At 43.2% G+C, this 16,998-nt stretch overlaps 1 protein-coding gene across 1 annotated transcript in view; it reads right to left on the bottom strand.

The window, feature by feature from the left end:
* Positions 1-16,998, bottom strand: part of LOC134578520 (mucin-5AC-like) — an 89,317-nt gene that overhangs the window by 33,829 nt on the left and 38,490 nt on the right. The window contains exons 34-39 of the mRNA XM_063437504.1: positions 11,477-11,787; positions 10,106-10,280; positions 6,947-7,197; positions 1,073-1,256; positions 596-809; positions 164-342 (exon numbers count right to left, since the gene is read on the bottom strand). Coding sequence (XP_063293574.1) covers positions 164-342; positions 596-809; positions 1,073-1,256; positions 6,947-7,197; positions 10,106-10,280; positions 11,477-11,787 — 1,314 coding nt within the window. The remainder of the gene's footprint in view (positions 1-163; positions 343-595; positions 810-1,072; positions 1,257-6,946; positions 7,198-10,105; positions 10,281-11,476; positions 11,788-16,998) is intronic.

Below are 16,998 nucleotides of genomic sequence, written 5' to 3'. Positions count from 1 at the left end.
TAGTAACCGTTTTTACCTTTTAGTCAAGTGCAATTAATATTCAGGGCTCTCCGCTATCTTTTCTAAAGATTTCACCTTATTTGTCAAGTAAAGAGACATGAACATCTACAGCAACCTAGTTATAGGAGTATATATGGTTCAAAATATCCACCATATTACTTACGGCAATGGCCTGCTGTCTTCGGTCTCCAGTCCACACAAACTCCATTGGCAGTGCACAAGGAGGCATAGATCTCTAAACTAGAGCATGCCACTGAATCATTGGTAATGCGACAGGCGTCAAAGACACATCCTTCATGATAAGGCTTTGGTGGTATTATCTTGTGGCATTCAGCAAAGACACTTGCAATGAAATGGAAGAGATTTAATTAATAAAAATGTGTAATACGTTTACAGCATTAATTACATGCTATGTCGATTGAAATGACACATGTAATGAGAAACAAAATAACCGCTGTATTGAATATTTGTAAACACATGCAAAAGTCATAGTATTGGAAGGCAAATGAAAGAGGTCCAGCTACCTCGAATAATGTAAATAAATGAAATAATACCATTAGAAAACAATAATAAGAAAATTGCATATATCACTTACTCGCTTAAGATCACATCACATAGACTGGAAGGTTTACACACTGGTGGTGGTGTTGTTAGTGTGCCAGGCGGTGGAGTGGGCTTTGGAGGTGGTACATTGCAATATGGTTTATCAGTCACATTAACCTTCCAGTGGTTAGCCATTTGAGAACAATCAGAGATAATTCTACCATTAGGCAGTCTGCAATCTTCAGTGGTATTGTTGGAGCATGTGCCTGTGTGTTATAATTGGGAGATTAATAATATAGCAATTAAATTTTGAGTCCCATCTATTACGTAGCATTTTTGTAGATCGTTTAAGACTCTATTGTATTGAAATTAAATCTTGTAAATAAAATGTAAATAAAGTATTGCATAAAATAAATAGAATATAGTAATCATAATGTTAATTACAAAAGACATATAACAGAATTACAGTAACAGATACAATTGTCTTACAATTGCTACTTAACAAAAGCAGAAACCAAATCATACATACCACACTGCCCTTCTGTGTTGTAACCAAATAAGCTAAATGGTATTTTGATTGCGAAGATCAATCCACTAAATGAGATGTAGGCTCTGATTTCTGGAATCTCAACAATCGTGTTGATACCAGTGCTGGTGATAGAAATACCATTCTGGGTGAATCCTGGGGTTACCCAATTTTCATTGAATCTAATCTGCAGGACAAGGTACAGGAGTGAACAATCTTCTTCACCATTTATAAATAAATCTTTGCAAAATTATGTAGGAAAACATTAGGTACAAAATATCAATGCAAAGTGAATGTTGCAATGATACATTCTAATGACATACAATGAGTATATTAAGCTTTTCAAATAGGGGGACTGAGATAATTAGGGGTCAGAGAAGCCAAGTGGCAGATGAGATTTAATTTAGATGAATGCAAAATGATGCATTTTGGAAATAAAAATGCACAAGAAACTAATACCCTACATCGTAAGTTAAGGAAAACAATAAACGAAAAGGACTTTGTAAAAGTTATAGATAACTAATAAAGCAATGATTTTCTATATCATGCAACAATTTCTAAGGTCAGTTAGGTATTGTCAGGCATCAAAGAGGTATTTTTTAATTCATATTATATTACCTCTTTAAACATGTATTGTAAGACCCCACTTTGAATATGCAGTACAATTTTGAGGATATATTTTAAAGAAGGATATTATGGAACTAGAAGGAGTGCAGAGGTGACCTACAAAATTAATTTGGGGAAGTGAAGATTATAATTATGAAGAAAGACTAGAAAATGTGAAATAGTTTTCTTTTGAAGAAAGATCTTCATTGTGATATGATAACATTATTGAGACATATACAGGTAACCTGTTCTTAAACAAGACTGTTCAAAGGACAAGATGTCACCCATGTACAGATGAGATTTTCAACCAACAGCAGAGGAAAGGGTTCTTTATAGTATGAAAAAATAAAGATATGAGATTATCTGCCTAAGATGTTTTATCAGCTTCAGTATGGATTTAAAAAAACATATAGATGCTTTTCTGAGAGAAAAAAAAACTGAATGTGATGGAACCCCGGCTGTTCGTGTATTCCCCTGTCTTTATTATGTGTAATACACTGTGTATTTGTGCAAATTGCCTCCACCCCATTCAGGAGTGCCTCCACGAATGGAATCCATTCACCTCCCAAACAAAGACCATCTCAATAATCCATTTAGAATGCTCATTAGAACGTTCTCGCCTCAACCTGATGCCCTAAACCGCAAGGGAAGCCTTGACGCGTGCCGTCCTCTGGGAGGCCACCAGTTCATATAGACGAACGCCATCCAGGAATGTTCCCCTGGATGTGCCCATTGGAATGTTCACACCAATCAATTAGAACGATAACAACTCTCAACATAAGTGTGAAACTGCAAGGGAAGTAATTAATGAGTGCATCCCTGGGTTCTCATAGATGAGCGCCAACCAGGGAGAGCATTTGTATCCTAAAAGGAGACATTTTTCTTGCTTGGTTTCACACAGGGACCCCGACGTGCTGCTGGGCAATGACCTACATCCCCACCAGCGAAACTGCGGAGGCCTATCCAGTGATGACCTGTCAGCAAGCCCGCACCACCCAGGACCGCTCACACTCTGAGGTTCAGGTAGGCACACGCAACCATCCTCTTGCCCCGATTTCCCATAGGCATCCCCTGAGCACCCAACCCCGTGCCAGCCCTCTTCACCCTATTCCCCGTGGCCTTTCGCCTACCCCGACACCCCTACCGAGTTTGGGAGGGAGGTAGTGTCCGACCCTTCACTGGATTCCTGTAGAAATTGGGGAGCCACTAGTTAAGCTGGGCTGGATAAGGAGTGGGTTCATGTTACTGCATCACCTGGTAGAAAAAGGAAAGCCAGGGACTGCTCCTACCACCACCAAACAGTTGGTGATACCCAGGAAGTATCGAAAGGAGCTACTGAAGATAGTTCACGATATCCCCCTAGCAGGGCATTTGGGACAGGGTCGGCCGCACGTCCGACGCACCCAAAGCCTTTCTGGCCTGGTATCTCCCAGGACATGAAGCGATACTGTCAGTCCTGCGATGACTGCCAGAAGGTGGGGAAGTGGGGCGACCAGCACAAGGTCACTCTCCATACCACCCATCACTGAAGATCCCTTTGGCAGAGTAGCTGTCGATATCATAGGCCCTCTGGCTAAGCCTAGTCCCTCTGGAAAGAAATACATTCTGACCATTGTGGACTATGCAACTCGATACCCAGAGGCAGCTGCCTTGACCTGATGCGAGTGGTCTCCCGGATGGGTTTTTCCTGAGGGATCGTCTCAGATCAGGGCACCCAGTGTACTGCCGAGGTAACCCACCAGCTGTGGAGGTTATGCAGCATTAAACTGATCCTGAGTTCCCCATACCACCCATAGACCAATGGCCTGTGCGAACGACGCTTCAATGGCACATTGAAGCAGATGCTCAGTACCTTTGCCACGACTCACAAAGACTGGGAGAGATTCCTGCCACATCTTAATTTCGCCTACTATTGGGGGGTGCTCCAGGAATCCACAGGGTTCTCCCTGTCAGGAATCCTTAGAGACCCAACACACAGGATGTGAAAGAAAACGTATACCAGGCCAGGCCTTTGCGTCATGACGTTGGCACGCACGCGATGCAATGACATCACTAGCGTCAGAACATCGACGTGCACATGCTGTGTCATTAAAGGGGGCGGAGCCACAGCGGACGGCGTTGGAACCCATTTGAACTGATGTTCGGTCGGAGGGTGATGGGGCCCCTAGAACTTGTCAGGGAGCACGGGGGAGGGAAAGGGGGAGCAGGAAGGGACCCCCATTGTCCCATATGTGCTGTAGTTTAGAGATCGGCTGGAGGAGCTCACTCATCTGGTGCGTGGGAACCTCCAGGCGGCTCAGAGGCACCCACACACCTGGTACAATAAGGGAGCCAGGGACCATAGCTTTCAAGTCGGTCAGAAGGTTTTGGGTCTGAAACAGGTCCGGCATTCTCGGGTACATGAGTTACTCGCATGTTTCATGTTAGCATGCTGAAGTCATACCACGAGCAGAACGAGGAGGTCACTGCTATATATGCGCCTGCCTTGGAAGATTATAATAATCTTCCCCTGCCTGATCTCCTGGAGCATGGAGCTCAAGCAGGGTCCATAGACAAGGTCCACATGGGGGACCGGCTGACCAAGCAGGAGCACCTGCAAGTGAGGCACCTGTTGGCTGCAAAGAGGGAGACCTCATGAAGCATGCCAGGCTGTACCCCACTAGCCACCCACCGGGTGGAGACTCCCGACCAGAAACATCTGAGGCAGACCCCATACTGGATACTGAAGGTGGTCCAGGAAAATATGCAGCAGGAGATCCAGGAGATGCTCCGACTGGGGGTGATCAAACTGTTCCAGAGCCCTTGGGCCTCCCAAGTAGTCCTGGTCCCGAATTAGGATGGAATCACTTGGTTCTGTGTGGACTACAGGAGGCTAAATGACAAGACGGTCTCCAATGCATAACCCATGCCCTGCATTGACAAGCTCCTAGAAAGGATGGCTCAGGGGGATGCCTCACCACGATAGACTTATGCAAGGGGTACTGGCAGATTCCCCTTGTGGTAGATGCTGTCCCCAAGTCAGCCTTCGGCACCCACTTTGGCCTGTACCAATTCAAGGTCATGCCATTCGGGGTGAAGAATGCCCCAACCACTTTCCAAAGGATGGTGGACCGGCTGTTGGATGGCCTCCAGGATTATGCCTGTGCAAACCATATACAGCGACACTTGGGAGGAACACCTGACACACATGTAGGAGTGGTACTAGATTGTATTAAGAAGGCAGAACTAACCCTCAAGCCCAGTAAATGCAACGTAGGAATGGCCGAGGTACAGTACCTGAACCACTGGGTCAGGTGTGGGAAGCAGAAACCCAGGTCAGCCAAGGTTGAGGCAGTGGTGAACTGGCCCGTCCCCACACAAACACCCAGGTGTTGGCCTTCTTAGGGACCGCTGGATACTATCGGAAATTTGTCTCCAACTACAGTGCCATAGCCAAGCCCCTCACCGACCTGACCTGAAACAACCTAGCCAGACAGGAAAACTGTGCTCCAGAGTATGAGCAGGCGTTCCAAGCCCTGAAGAACGCCCTGATAAATGCCTCTGTCCTGGCTGCTCCTAATCTCTGCAAACGTTTTCTCATCCACACAGATGCTTCTATGTTTGGATTAGGAGCGGTGCTGAGCCAGGTCGGGGACGATGATGGAGAACACCCAGTAGCTAACCTCAACAGGAAGCTACTACCCAGGGAGGTAAGCTATGCCACCATTGAGAAGTAGTGTCTGGCGGTGGTGTGGGCACTCAAAAAGCTACAATCCTACATTCATGGACAGCAATTCACCATGCTCACACATCACAACCCATTGGTGTTGCTTAACCGTGTCGCAGGAGACAAGGCCAGGCTGTTACAATGGAGCCTGGCACTCCAACCATATGACTCCACCATCCATTACCGACCAGGTGGGCAAAATGGGAACACCAATGGGTTGTCAAGACAGACAGAACTGGAGAAGTGATCTTTGAGCCCTCCCTCGGACATCCACAAGCCGATTAGTTGGGGATTAGACCGTGTATGCTGGCTAGTGGTTAAAGGGCAGCTGTGTGATGTAACCCCGGCTGTTAGTATATTCCCCCTGTCTTTATTATGTGTAATACACTGTGTATTTGTTCAAAATGCCTGCTCCCCATTCGGGAGTGCCTCCACAAAGGGAATCCATATGCCTCCTGAACAGGGACCACCCCAATAAACCATTTAGAATGCTAATTAGAACGTTCTCACCGCGACCTGATGCCCAAACTGCAAGGTAAGCCTTAACGCATGCCATTCCCTGAGTGGCTGCCAGTTTGTATAGATGAACGCCATCCATTCGTGAACTGCTTCCCACCGGGTTTGGTTCACGAACGGGGACTTCCCCAGTGCTTATTGGAATGTTCACACCAATCAATTAGAATGCTAACAACTCGCAACATAAATGTGAAACCGCATGGGAAGTAAATAATGAGTGCTTCCCATGGTGGTCGCCGTTCGCAAAGATGAGCGCCAACCAGGGGGAGCATTCATATCTCGAAAGGAGACATTTCCCTTACCTGGTTTCACACAGGGACCCTGTGAACAGACACTGTTTACAATGGGTATTGTTATGGGGGTCCCTGGGGTTGGTGTGGACATCATTTGGGGACAATGGTTGGGGTGGGTGGACCCTCTGTAACTGGGAGTCAAATAGGCAGGGGCTTTTCCTGCGCTGTGACTCCCAGGTGCTGAGCATCCTGGGAAGAAGACCCCCTGTCACTGGATGTGGGTAACTCTGTGCTTGGGTTGCGGGAACAGGGGTCTCCAGTGCCACGTTGAAACCCCTGGGAGGGGACACTGGGATTGTGTGGTGCACACCCCTTGCATTGGGTTTTGTATAAAAACTGTGTGTGGCCAATAAAGTTGTTACACCTCCCGAACTAGGTCTCTTCCAGTTACCCTGGGTAAGAAATGGGTATATGCACATTTTAAGTGGTTCATGACTGGCTGAAGGAAGGGAGCTAGCGGAGGTAACCGGTTGGGTTACCCATGATCCGCTACACTGAATATTTAAGGATGTAATAGTGATACAATAATATGCATGACAACAGCTTGATAGTCCAGGGAAAAATCGGACTTTCAGTTTGGATCAGTTAAAATGTATTTCCTCATGTGTAAATCACTATTTGAAATAACATCAAATTGGGATCTTCAGATTATTTTGGATAAGCAGCAGTAATACATATATGTTAAAAACTAAACTTAATGGGCTTGAGTCTTTTTCAGCTATATTATTATGTAACTATGTAACTTCTCACACTTACTCTGTTGGTCATTCTTTCATTGTACAGAATATTAGTTAGAACTACTTCATTGGAATTGTAGTAAATTAGAATAGACTGAGGGCAAGATAAACCATCATCAGCATCACAGAAGTAGTTATCCACAAGAACACGGAAGTTGTCAAATTTGGGGGTAATCTGTTGTACAAGAACATAAGTGCAGTTTTCTAGGAAAGTGTAGTAGGTTCCATCAAAAGTGATGTAATGAGGATCTCCCCAACCACTGCAGACACCTGCAAAAGTTAAACACAATATAGATTAACATCAATCGATAGTCTAGTCCAGGTGTGAGCAACCATGACCACTCCAGATGCTGTGAACTACATCTCCCATAATGCTCTTACAGCAATAATACTGACAAAGTATCCAGATGTTGTGGATATGTAGACAACAAACATCCGGAGTCCCAAAGGTTGCCTAACCCTCATTTAGTCTCTGTACATGTTAATCCAAGAAGAAAAAAAAAAAAAACTCACAGGCACTCCAACTTCAAGCCACAGGCAGATTTATTATGACAGAATGCAACGCAACGCAACGTTTCGACCGGAAAGGTCTTTTTTAAGCTGACACCACATGGTGCAAAATGTGCTTATATAACAAACACTAACAACTAAGACATCAATCAATCAATTACTGCTAATTAGTAGAAATTCCTAATTGATGACAAGGTAATTTAAAAAGGCATTGTAAAAGAAACAAATATCAAATGTGAAATATTACAATATATACATAAATCAGATCAATAATGCACACTATATCATTAACTTCATACACACAAGACATGAATCATTCTATGATCATATTAATGCTAGGAATTCTAGAATGTATATATATAGGATAACCTATTCTGCCATGAGTATTCCCTGGTTACAACTACTATGCCCATAGAGGAGAGAAAACAAGAAAACAGCAAATAAAAAGAGTAAATACATGCAGCGTATCCTCCATGGTATCCAAACGTAACCCACTTCCAGGTCTGTGAACCGCACGTGACGTCATTGGAACGCACGTGCGAAATCCTCCTCCGAACGGATTGGCTGGAGGACCAAACATAACATTGTTCTGTGTTCAATTCACCATTGCACAGCCCACATAGTGGAGTATGTTCACTCTGCCACATCACTATCCCAAAGTAAATCTTCACAGCACATCCTAATCATTCAGGCATGTTGTATGGCACAGATCAGGAAAATAAATCTATTAGATGTAATATACAATATAAATCAATGTAAATAAACAGGGGTAATAGTTATTCATATAGGAATACCAGAGATGGACACTTAGAATAATCATCATACCAAATAAAAGCCAATTCCATTTTAAAGGTACAGACCTCAAAAGTCAAACACCTATACCTAGCAAAAAATAAAAAAGGAGACAGCGAAGAAAATACAGGGACAGTGAATTCGCATATGGAACATAAGAGACTGTATATATAAGGACGGAGACTATATAGTCTAACTATATTCTCTCATTCATAGGCACAGTCGACATTATTCCAGGTTAAAGGTACAGACCTCAAAAGTCAAACCCCTATCCCTAGCAAAAGTTAAATAAAAAAAGTGAAATAAAAAAAGAGACAGTGACGGAAATAAAGGGACCGTGAATTCCCATATGGAACATAAGAGTCTGTACATATAAGGACAGAGACTATATAGGCATAAGGAATCCATCGCTAATCTATGTGAGAAAAAAAAGGGAGTATCTAATATCCACATATGGAACTCTCAAGTAGTCAGTGCTTCAATGAAGTAACTATATAATAGATTTATTTTCCTGATCTGTGCCATACAACATGCCTGAATGATTAGGATGTGCTGTGAAGATTTACTTTGGGATAGTGATGTGGCAGAGTGAACATACTCCACTATGTGGGCTGTGCAATGGTGAATTGAACACAGAACAATGTTATGTTTGGTCCTCCAGCCAATCCGTTCGGAGGAGGATTTCGCACGTGCGTTCCAATGACGTCACGTGCGGTTCACAGACCTGGAAGTGGGTTACGTTTGGATACCATGGAGGATACGCTGCATGTATTTACTCTTTTTATTTGCGGTTTTCTTGTTTTCTCTCCTCTATGGGCATAGTAGTTGTAACCAGGGAATACTCATGGCAGAATAGGTTATCCTATATATATACATTCTAGAATTCCTAGCATTAATATGATCATAGAATGAGTCATGTCTTGTGTGTATGAAGTTAATGATATAGTGTGCATTATTGATCTGATTTATGTATATATTGTAATATTTCACATTTGATATTTGTTTCTTTTACAATGCCTTTTTAAATTACCTTTTCATCAATTAGGAATTTCTACTAATTCGCAGTAATTGATTGATTGATTTCTTAGTTGTTAGTGTTTGTTATATAAGCACATTTTGCACCATGTGGTGTCAGCTTGAAAAAGACCTTTCCGGTCGAAACGTTGCGTTGCGTTGCATTCTGTCATAATAAATCTGCCTGCGGCTTGAAGTTGGAGTGCCTGTGAGTTTTTTCTTCTTGGATTATTGTATTGGGATTGCTGGTCCTGCTCTGGAGCACCCTTGGCCGTTGGGACTGAGTGCGGTTCTCATCATTTACTCTGCTCTGTACATGTTAATGGCTCCTTCCAGGAAAAATTGTAATGCCCTGGTAGAAAATAAAGTTTGGTATATAAATACCATGTAAATGAAAAATTGATTGGAATAAAACTATCTGAATACTACATACAGCCATTAATTGAAAAACAGATATTTACAAGAACATTACAAGATTTTCAAGGCTCCACAAATACCATTACACTTCATCCATCATTCATCTTAAGGATCTTCTACTCACAAGGGCTGAACAAAGGAACACACCAAGAGAACTAGGAGATCTATACCACCAGCCACACAATTATGTATTTCTTGCTCCCAAGTAGTGTATTTTAAGTTACTCAGTCAGTGTGCAATTTGATATCTTATCCTGGCATAATCACTTTCCCAAAACAACCAGAAGAGAAGGGAGTTGGGAAAAAAAGATTTGTGTTCTTGGGAAATGGAATTCATTTTCAGCATTGTCAGAACACCAAAATAAAATACAAAGTAGGAACTGTACCCACTGGGCACTAAAGCCCAGTGTTTTCTTCTTGCTTTCCTGGTTTTTCACTCCACTTACATTGGCATTCATAATGGTAACAACATCCATCAGAACTTAACACCTTGACAGGTGGGAAGCCATTTGTACAGGTCAATGTTTCTACTGGTGGACATGAAACTGGCTCAATTGTGACAACATTGTTCCCTTGGCATGTGGCAACTGTGCAGTTGTTTATCAACCAGGTTTCATTTGTCTATAAAAGGAGACAGAATGTATTCACCAAATTCAATTCATACAAACTAACTTTCTTATCTATTATCTATATAAATAAATTATAAATATAATTATTGGTGTGTTTCAAAATTATTTAAGTAATAACCACAGCTAGCTGGACCCCTAAGGCATTTTATTTGCTGAAATGATGTATGTGTAAAGTGTGATAAAGAGAAAGAGAATGTACGGTGTTGGAATAGCCAACACCACAAGCTCTGGAATAGGTTACAAGAGGTATAAGGGGCTTAACCCCAACTGAGATCAGAACAAAAATAGGAGAGATAAAAAAAATGGAGAGACACTCACATATATTGGGTGTAGTCCAAATTCTCTCTCAGAAAATGTATACCTCTTAGTGTAAATGTCACATAAAGAAAAAAGGGGGGAGAGGGGGTTAAACCTTTATTAGAAAGCAAGAAAAAAATACAGTAAAAATTGGTAAAGCAAGTTACCAATAAGTGAACATCCCTAAATGCTCTAATGTAGGAAGTATATCCAGAGTAGGAATATCTGGATTATTAGTGGTCGTCTGTAGGTAAGTAAAGTGGGGACTGCTTATATATATGGTATAGAGATAAAGCCAAGATATTGGCATGGAGTCACAAGCATTATATAAATAAATAGACAGGGATTTAGGCTGCCTCACAGTGGTTGTGGTGGCACAGGGAGCAAAGAAAGACTGTAGTCACTAATGCAGGCAACTGTATCAAAGGGGTATACCCAGAGTAAAAAGAATCCTATAATGGAGTATATAGATCCTTTACATATACAGATATTAGAGTAGTGTAAGATGCACCAATATCCAGAGGTGCCTCTAGTAGTGTATACTGCCTACTAGGGCATATAATGTACACAGATAAGAGGATATCTCTCAAAACAGGGAGTGCTACTGCTTGAGAAAAAGCCTGTGATAAGCCCCTCAGAGAAACTCTACATCTGTACCCTAAAGGTGCCCTAGACTAACGGTCTAGCTCACACAATGTGCAAGTAAAACTAACTGCTACTTAGAGGCAGCCTCAAATATTAGAATTTAGAGACACTTAGACAATTAGAATTTATGAAAATGTTACTACTTGCTCTTATGTAATATATTTGCAACCTAGTGTTATATAAGTAGAGATCTGTAGAGCTATAGCTATAATTTAAATAGATATCATTTATAATAAATCCTCTTACATGTATGGGAGGACAAACTTCACATGTGGTTGTAGTCTTGACTGTAGTTGCTGTCTGATGTGTGGTTGTTGGCAGTGTCTTTGATGTTGTAGACATAGTAGTCGATATCTCAGTTGTGGATGTTGGCAGTGTCTTTGGTGTTGTAAATTTAGTAGTAGTTGTGGATGTTGTTGGCACTGGAGTGGTGGAAGTGGGAGGTGAAAGAGTTGTCGTTGGACATGGTCCCTGGAACCTATCAGGTTTACATTCTTCATTGCAGATGGCATAGAAATGGCATCCAGCTTCATCGGTCTTATTGTATATAACTTCCCCTGTAACATAAAATTGAAAAACATGTTTGTAGGTAAATAATATTTGGGAGGAGTTTATTGAACATGCGTAGACCATTATTAACAATTAAAAAAACTCAACAGTTTGCTGGCTAATAGAAATCACTAAATTAATTCCTTATTGGTTACAAAATAAATGCTCACAAAACATAATTTTATAGCATGACAGGAGGCTTCACATTTGCTTAAGTCTCTCTTTACTAGAACTCCACAGCAGAACATTAACATAGAGATAAAAACACCAGAGACAAAAAAAAAATCAGGAATCTATAAAAGGCTTCTCCCAACTAACTATTTCCTCTTTCTTTGCTGCTCCGCAGTCAGTACAGGTCAGAGTACCACTGCCTCCTGTTATATATGGGTGGTTGTGGATATTTTACTGTATTTATATGTTTATTACTGTATTGATTTATTTGTTTAGAGGGTATTTTTGCGTCTGCCTACTTAGTGCTGTAGGGATTTATTTATTTATTTATTTAGCTATACTGTATTTTCTACACCTACCTGCTTAGTGCTGTAGTGATTGCTTGATTGATTTACTCTGTTTTTCTGCATTTTCATTCTTATGGCTGTAGGGATTTATTTGTGTAGAATGTGTTTACCTTCCTACTGCCATTATGATTTATTTATTTAGATTGTATTTTTCTGTCCCTACTTTTTTGCTGTAGGGATATATTTTCTCTTATGACTTTTCTGCATTTTCCTGATTTGGGCCACCCTGTCTGGGGATCGTTTGGGGGTGGGGGTTTCCTTTTTTCCCTCCCTCCCTCTACTTTTTCCAGATGGCTTTGCCCTTTCACTTTTCGTCCATTTTGCAGCCTGCCGGAAAGCGGTCCTCCGACTGCTTTCCGTTGCCAACTGCCGGGACCCCGGAGTAATACTCCAGCGGACCCACGTGTTGGATCCTGCCCGCCGGCTCCGTCCGCCGAGCAAAATCCTCTGCTTCCACCCGACCCACGCTTCCGCTTGCGGTATAACTGCTCCCGCGGCGTGGGTGGGGGGGTGGTTACCTTCCCATGCAGTGTGGCAGCCCCAAGCATCAACTTCCCCGCGACCGCATGGTCGGGTGGGGGCGGGGCCGGCCAGTTACCAGACTTACCGCATTTGTTCCGTCGATGGCAGGCACATGTGCTGTAACTTTGACTGGGATTCAGCTATGACTTGGGCGCATTGCACCCTCAGGCTGTCCTGGCTTTGTGCCCCATGTGGCTGGCCGGTTAGGCTACTGGGAACCATAGTGGATGATATAGATCACAGGCATGCTATATAGAGCTGTGCACAACCCATCAAGGTTTACAGGCACAACTAGCAGTTTTACCACTTATACCCCCCTTTTTGTTTGTTCAGATGATTGCTTTCAGTGCTCTGTTTTATCATATTGACCAATGGAGCACCTCTTGTGAGGTAACTCAGTTGGTGAGTTTCCTGACTACAGGTGTACTCAATATGCAAGTTCACTATTTACGGAGTGTCAGGCTCTATTTAACTGAAGTGCATTATCTACAGTTACACAATCATGGAATGCTAGGTACAGTCACACAGAAGAATGCTATCTACAGTTACACAGTAGAAGGCTATGTACAGTTACACAGTAATATACTATGTACAGTTACACAGAAGAATGCTATGTTCAGTTACACAATAATATACTATGTACAGTTACACAGAAGAATGTTATGTACAGTTACACGGAAGAATGTTATGTACAGTTTCACAGAAGAGCGTTTGGTACGGTTACACAGAAGGATGTTATGTACGGCTGCACAGAAGAGTGTTATGTACAGTTACACAGAAGAAGGTTACGTACAGTTACACAGAAGTGTATTATGTGCTATTAAATGCAAAAGGGTAATAAGCGCTCTCTTCTCAAGGGTGAGCAGCAGTTCACCAACAAGGTGTTCCCTCTACCTTGTGATAAATGGACAGATAAAATAGAAAGGTGAACAGCGCTAAAGGTCAGAAATTGTACATACGTTTAGTAGAAATACTGGCCAGCGGAGTAACTTAAAAAAAAGGAGAAACAAAAATACAAATAATGGTACAGTATGTATGAACGATATAATTCCACAAGAACAAAGGTGTTATATTCACACTCACACTTTGAGGAGCTATATCAGCTCGGTGTTAAGAGCTTGGACGGAATAATCCCCGTCTATGGATTTATATACTAGAGCAACGACCTGCTCTAGTTTGGAGAATTTCAGGTGGAATAATCCCCACCTCGGGATATAGTGGACCCAGGTATAGCAGCAAAGCAGTATTAACCCCTTAAGGACACATGACATGTGTGACATGTCATGATTCCCTTTTATTCCAGAAGCTTGGTCCTTAAGGGGTTAAATAGGAAGGAAGACAAAAAAAATGACTGGATGGTTTAAAAATTATATATACTTTAATACAATAAGTAAAAAGTGAATAATACACTATAAAACCAGTCCTGTATAAAAGTCCAAAATTCTTCCTCACTTGACGCGTTTCCTCACTGCCTATTTGGCGCAGGGGTGAAGGTCCCCGTAACACCCCCCACCACCATGGCCGCCCTAGTGGAATGGTGGGCGGACCGGTTCCCCTCGGAGGGAGAGAACGATGGGGGTGTGGATTATGATGATGGCCCCTAGTGGCACAATGAGATGTAGAACAAAGTCCACTACAGGTGCCCCGACGACCGTGGAAGAAGAGGTTGTCTCGTGGATCGCCTTAAACGAACCCCTGTTCGACCCTCGATCCATTGCTCACCTGGTTTCTTTGAAATGGTCTCTGCCCGATCACCTAGCACCATCGGTGCGTTTCTGGGCCCCTTGAGAAGCCCGCAGGATAATTCGAGCGGTATTCCCAGCCGGGCTCCCGAACAAAGTAGCTGCAAACCCAGACTTAGACCCCGATAGGGCACTGCGGTTTTGCTGGTTAAGCACCGGTCTAGTATTCAGGAGATCCTGAGTGTGGTCCACTGCAGTGCCTATACTATTAAGTCCGCACTGGCAAGCCAATTGTTCTCCGCTACACAAGTGAGTTGTGCTAGCGGAACATACGAGGAAGTATAAGATGTGTCCTTTTTTACATGGAAATACTTGACGGAGGCTTATATCAGCTCCAACCCGTACCTTTTATAGGGGATTGGACCCTTGACCCGGAATTTCACACTTGCCTCCACTTTCGGATGACATTCCAGACGGGGCCCCGAGTCTGGGGTGGCAGACGACCCTATCCTAAACGCAATTTGGACCGCAGGAGGTGCTTGGGATAAAGGGATCTGAGCCCCTCGGAGTCCCGGCATTAGTCTCCGAGGGGCTCAGATCCCTTTATCCCAAGCACCACCAGCGGTCCAAATTGCATTAGTTACTTTGAATTAGACGTGGCCCTCAAGAAACTTCTAGGGACCGTGGGGCCTAGTTCTGGTAAGGTGGCCTCTATTTTCTCCCTGGTGAGATAGGTATCTTGTGCATCAGTCATTTGGGTGACAATACAACCTGGTTGGCAGGTTGGGAGGAATTAAGGACATTCAGGATTACCAGAACTATCTGAAGAGATCTTTCTCGTTTTCCACGCGTTGGGACCCGGACGCGACTCTTCATCGATATAGGACATCTTGCTGTACGGTCTACCTGGACGGGCTTGCCGGACCCCCTGCGAGGTACCTCCCAGACCAAAAGGTCAGACGCTCCCTGCGTTTTCCCTTGTTCGAGTCGCTGGATTTCGTTTTCAACCAGGGAAAAATCGACCTCCTCTACATCTCAAGGAGTGGAGTCCTGGAGAGTGGATTGGATGCAATGGGGTGCCTCCTACGCTCTCCTCTGCCCGAGTTCTCGTATGTATGGAATAGTTTTCTCTGGGAGGACCCGGTATCAAGACTTTGGTCCATGGAGGAGGACCGATCAGGCCCCGACCAGTTCGGCTGGATGATGGACCCATTTGCTCAGCGATGGACGCTTCCCCCCAGGAATGCTCGACACGGAGACGCGGACAAGTCTTCTCAGTTTGTTTGGTCTCAGGACCTTTCTACAGGTGCCTCGGTCTGCTGGTACTTTGGAATTATGATCTCCGCTTCGGCAGAGTCGAACCTAGTTCCTGGATTCCCTGGACCCTTGCTCATTTGATCTTGGGGATTGTGAGACTTTGGTCTGCATGGCGACGCTGACATAGTTGGGTCTGGTACAGATCTCCTAATTTTGTTACCGCTTTTACAGGGTTCGGGTATTGTTCGGTCACTTTATTACCAGGGACTGCCATATTAATTAGGTAGCGCGTACGACTGTTGTCGACGGGTCTCGCTCTGCTTAGAATTCCCTTTACGATTCCTGAGGACAGGTATCCATCTCCCCAGGGGGTACACACATTTTTGTCATGCTCTCATGGTGGGTTCTGTCGGGTTTTGCCCATTCACGGATTCTGGATTTATTTCCGTTATTATACCTTGTTTTTCTTTCAGATGGGTTCGACGGTTCGGACCATAGTTGCCTATCAGCCTTAGTCGGACCCGAGGTTCATATACTTACTTTGGTAGGGCTCCCACCTTTAGGCGGTGTTCGACGTCACCGTTTGTTTAAATGGTTCTTCCCTTTTTCCCACCCTTCATGTACCGCTTGGTTGTGGTTGGCATTGGCGGGGCGTATAGGTTTTTTCGGTTCACTTCAGTCCGTAACACTGCGACTTCAGGTACCGACATGGCGGGTGTTTTTCTCCAAGACATCATACACTTCCCTGCCGGTTACAAGGAGCTATCTTCGCAGAATTTAGGTAGGTACAGTGGATCGTGTTTCTTTGGTCTTTGCTGTGCGATCAATAAAACAACAAATATGAAGCCTCCTGTCATGCTATAAAATTGTAGATTATACTAGCTTTAGTGTAAATATAATCTTAATTTTATTAATGACAGGATATTATATTTCCCTCCCTGTTTCTCCCTCCCCTTGTTGTTTGTTGGTTTGACTGACTTGTTGTTTATTCACCTGGTCTCCTGGGCTAGGTTGGTTAGGGGGGAGTTGGGGTTTATCTGGGATATGGTACCGTCAGTATTTTATGATGGGGATTCAGGTTTTTCCCACTATCTGGGATATTACACTGTCAGTATTTACGATGAGGATTCATGTTTTCTCAGTACATTTAATTCGCTAATCAGTGATTTTGACTCTGTTTATCTTGTTTCAGTTTATTTTATTTTTTTTTAATAAATTTTTATTGAAGCATTTTCCTTTT

Source organism: Pelobates fuscus, chromosome 12, assembly GCF_036172605.1.
Source record: "Pelobates fuscus isolate aPelFus1 chromosome 12, aPelFus1.pri, whole genome shotgun sequence".
NCBI classification, from domain to species: Eukaryota; Metazoa; Chordata; class Amphibia; order Anura; family Pelobatidae; genus Pelobates; species Pelobates fuscus.
This window is presented reverse-complemented; position numbering and strand designations above follow the sequence as displayed.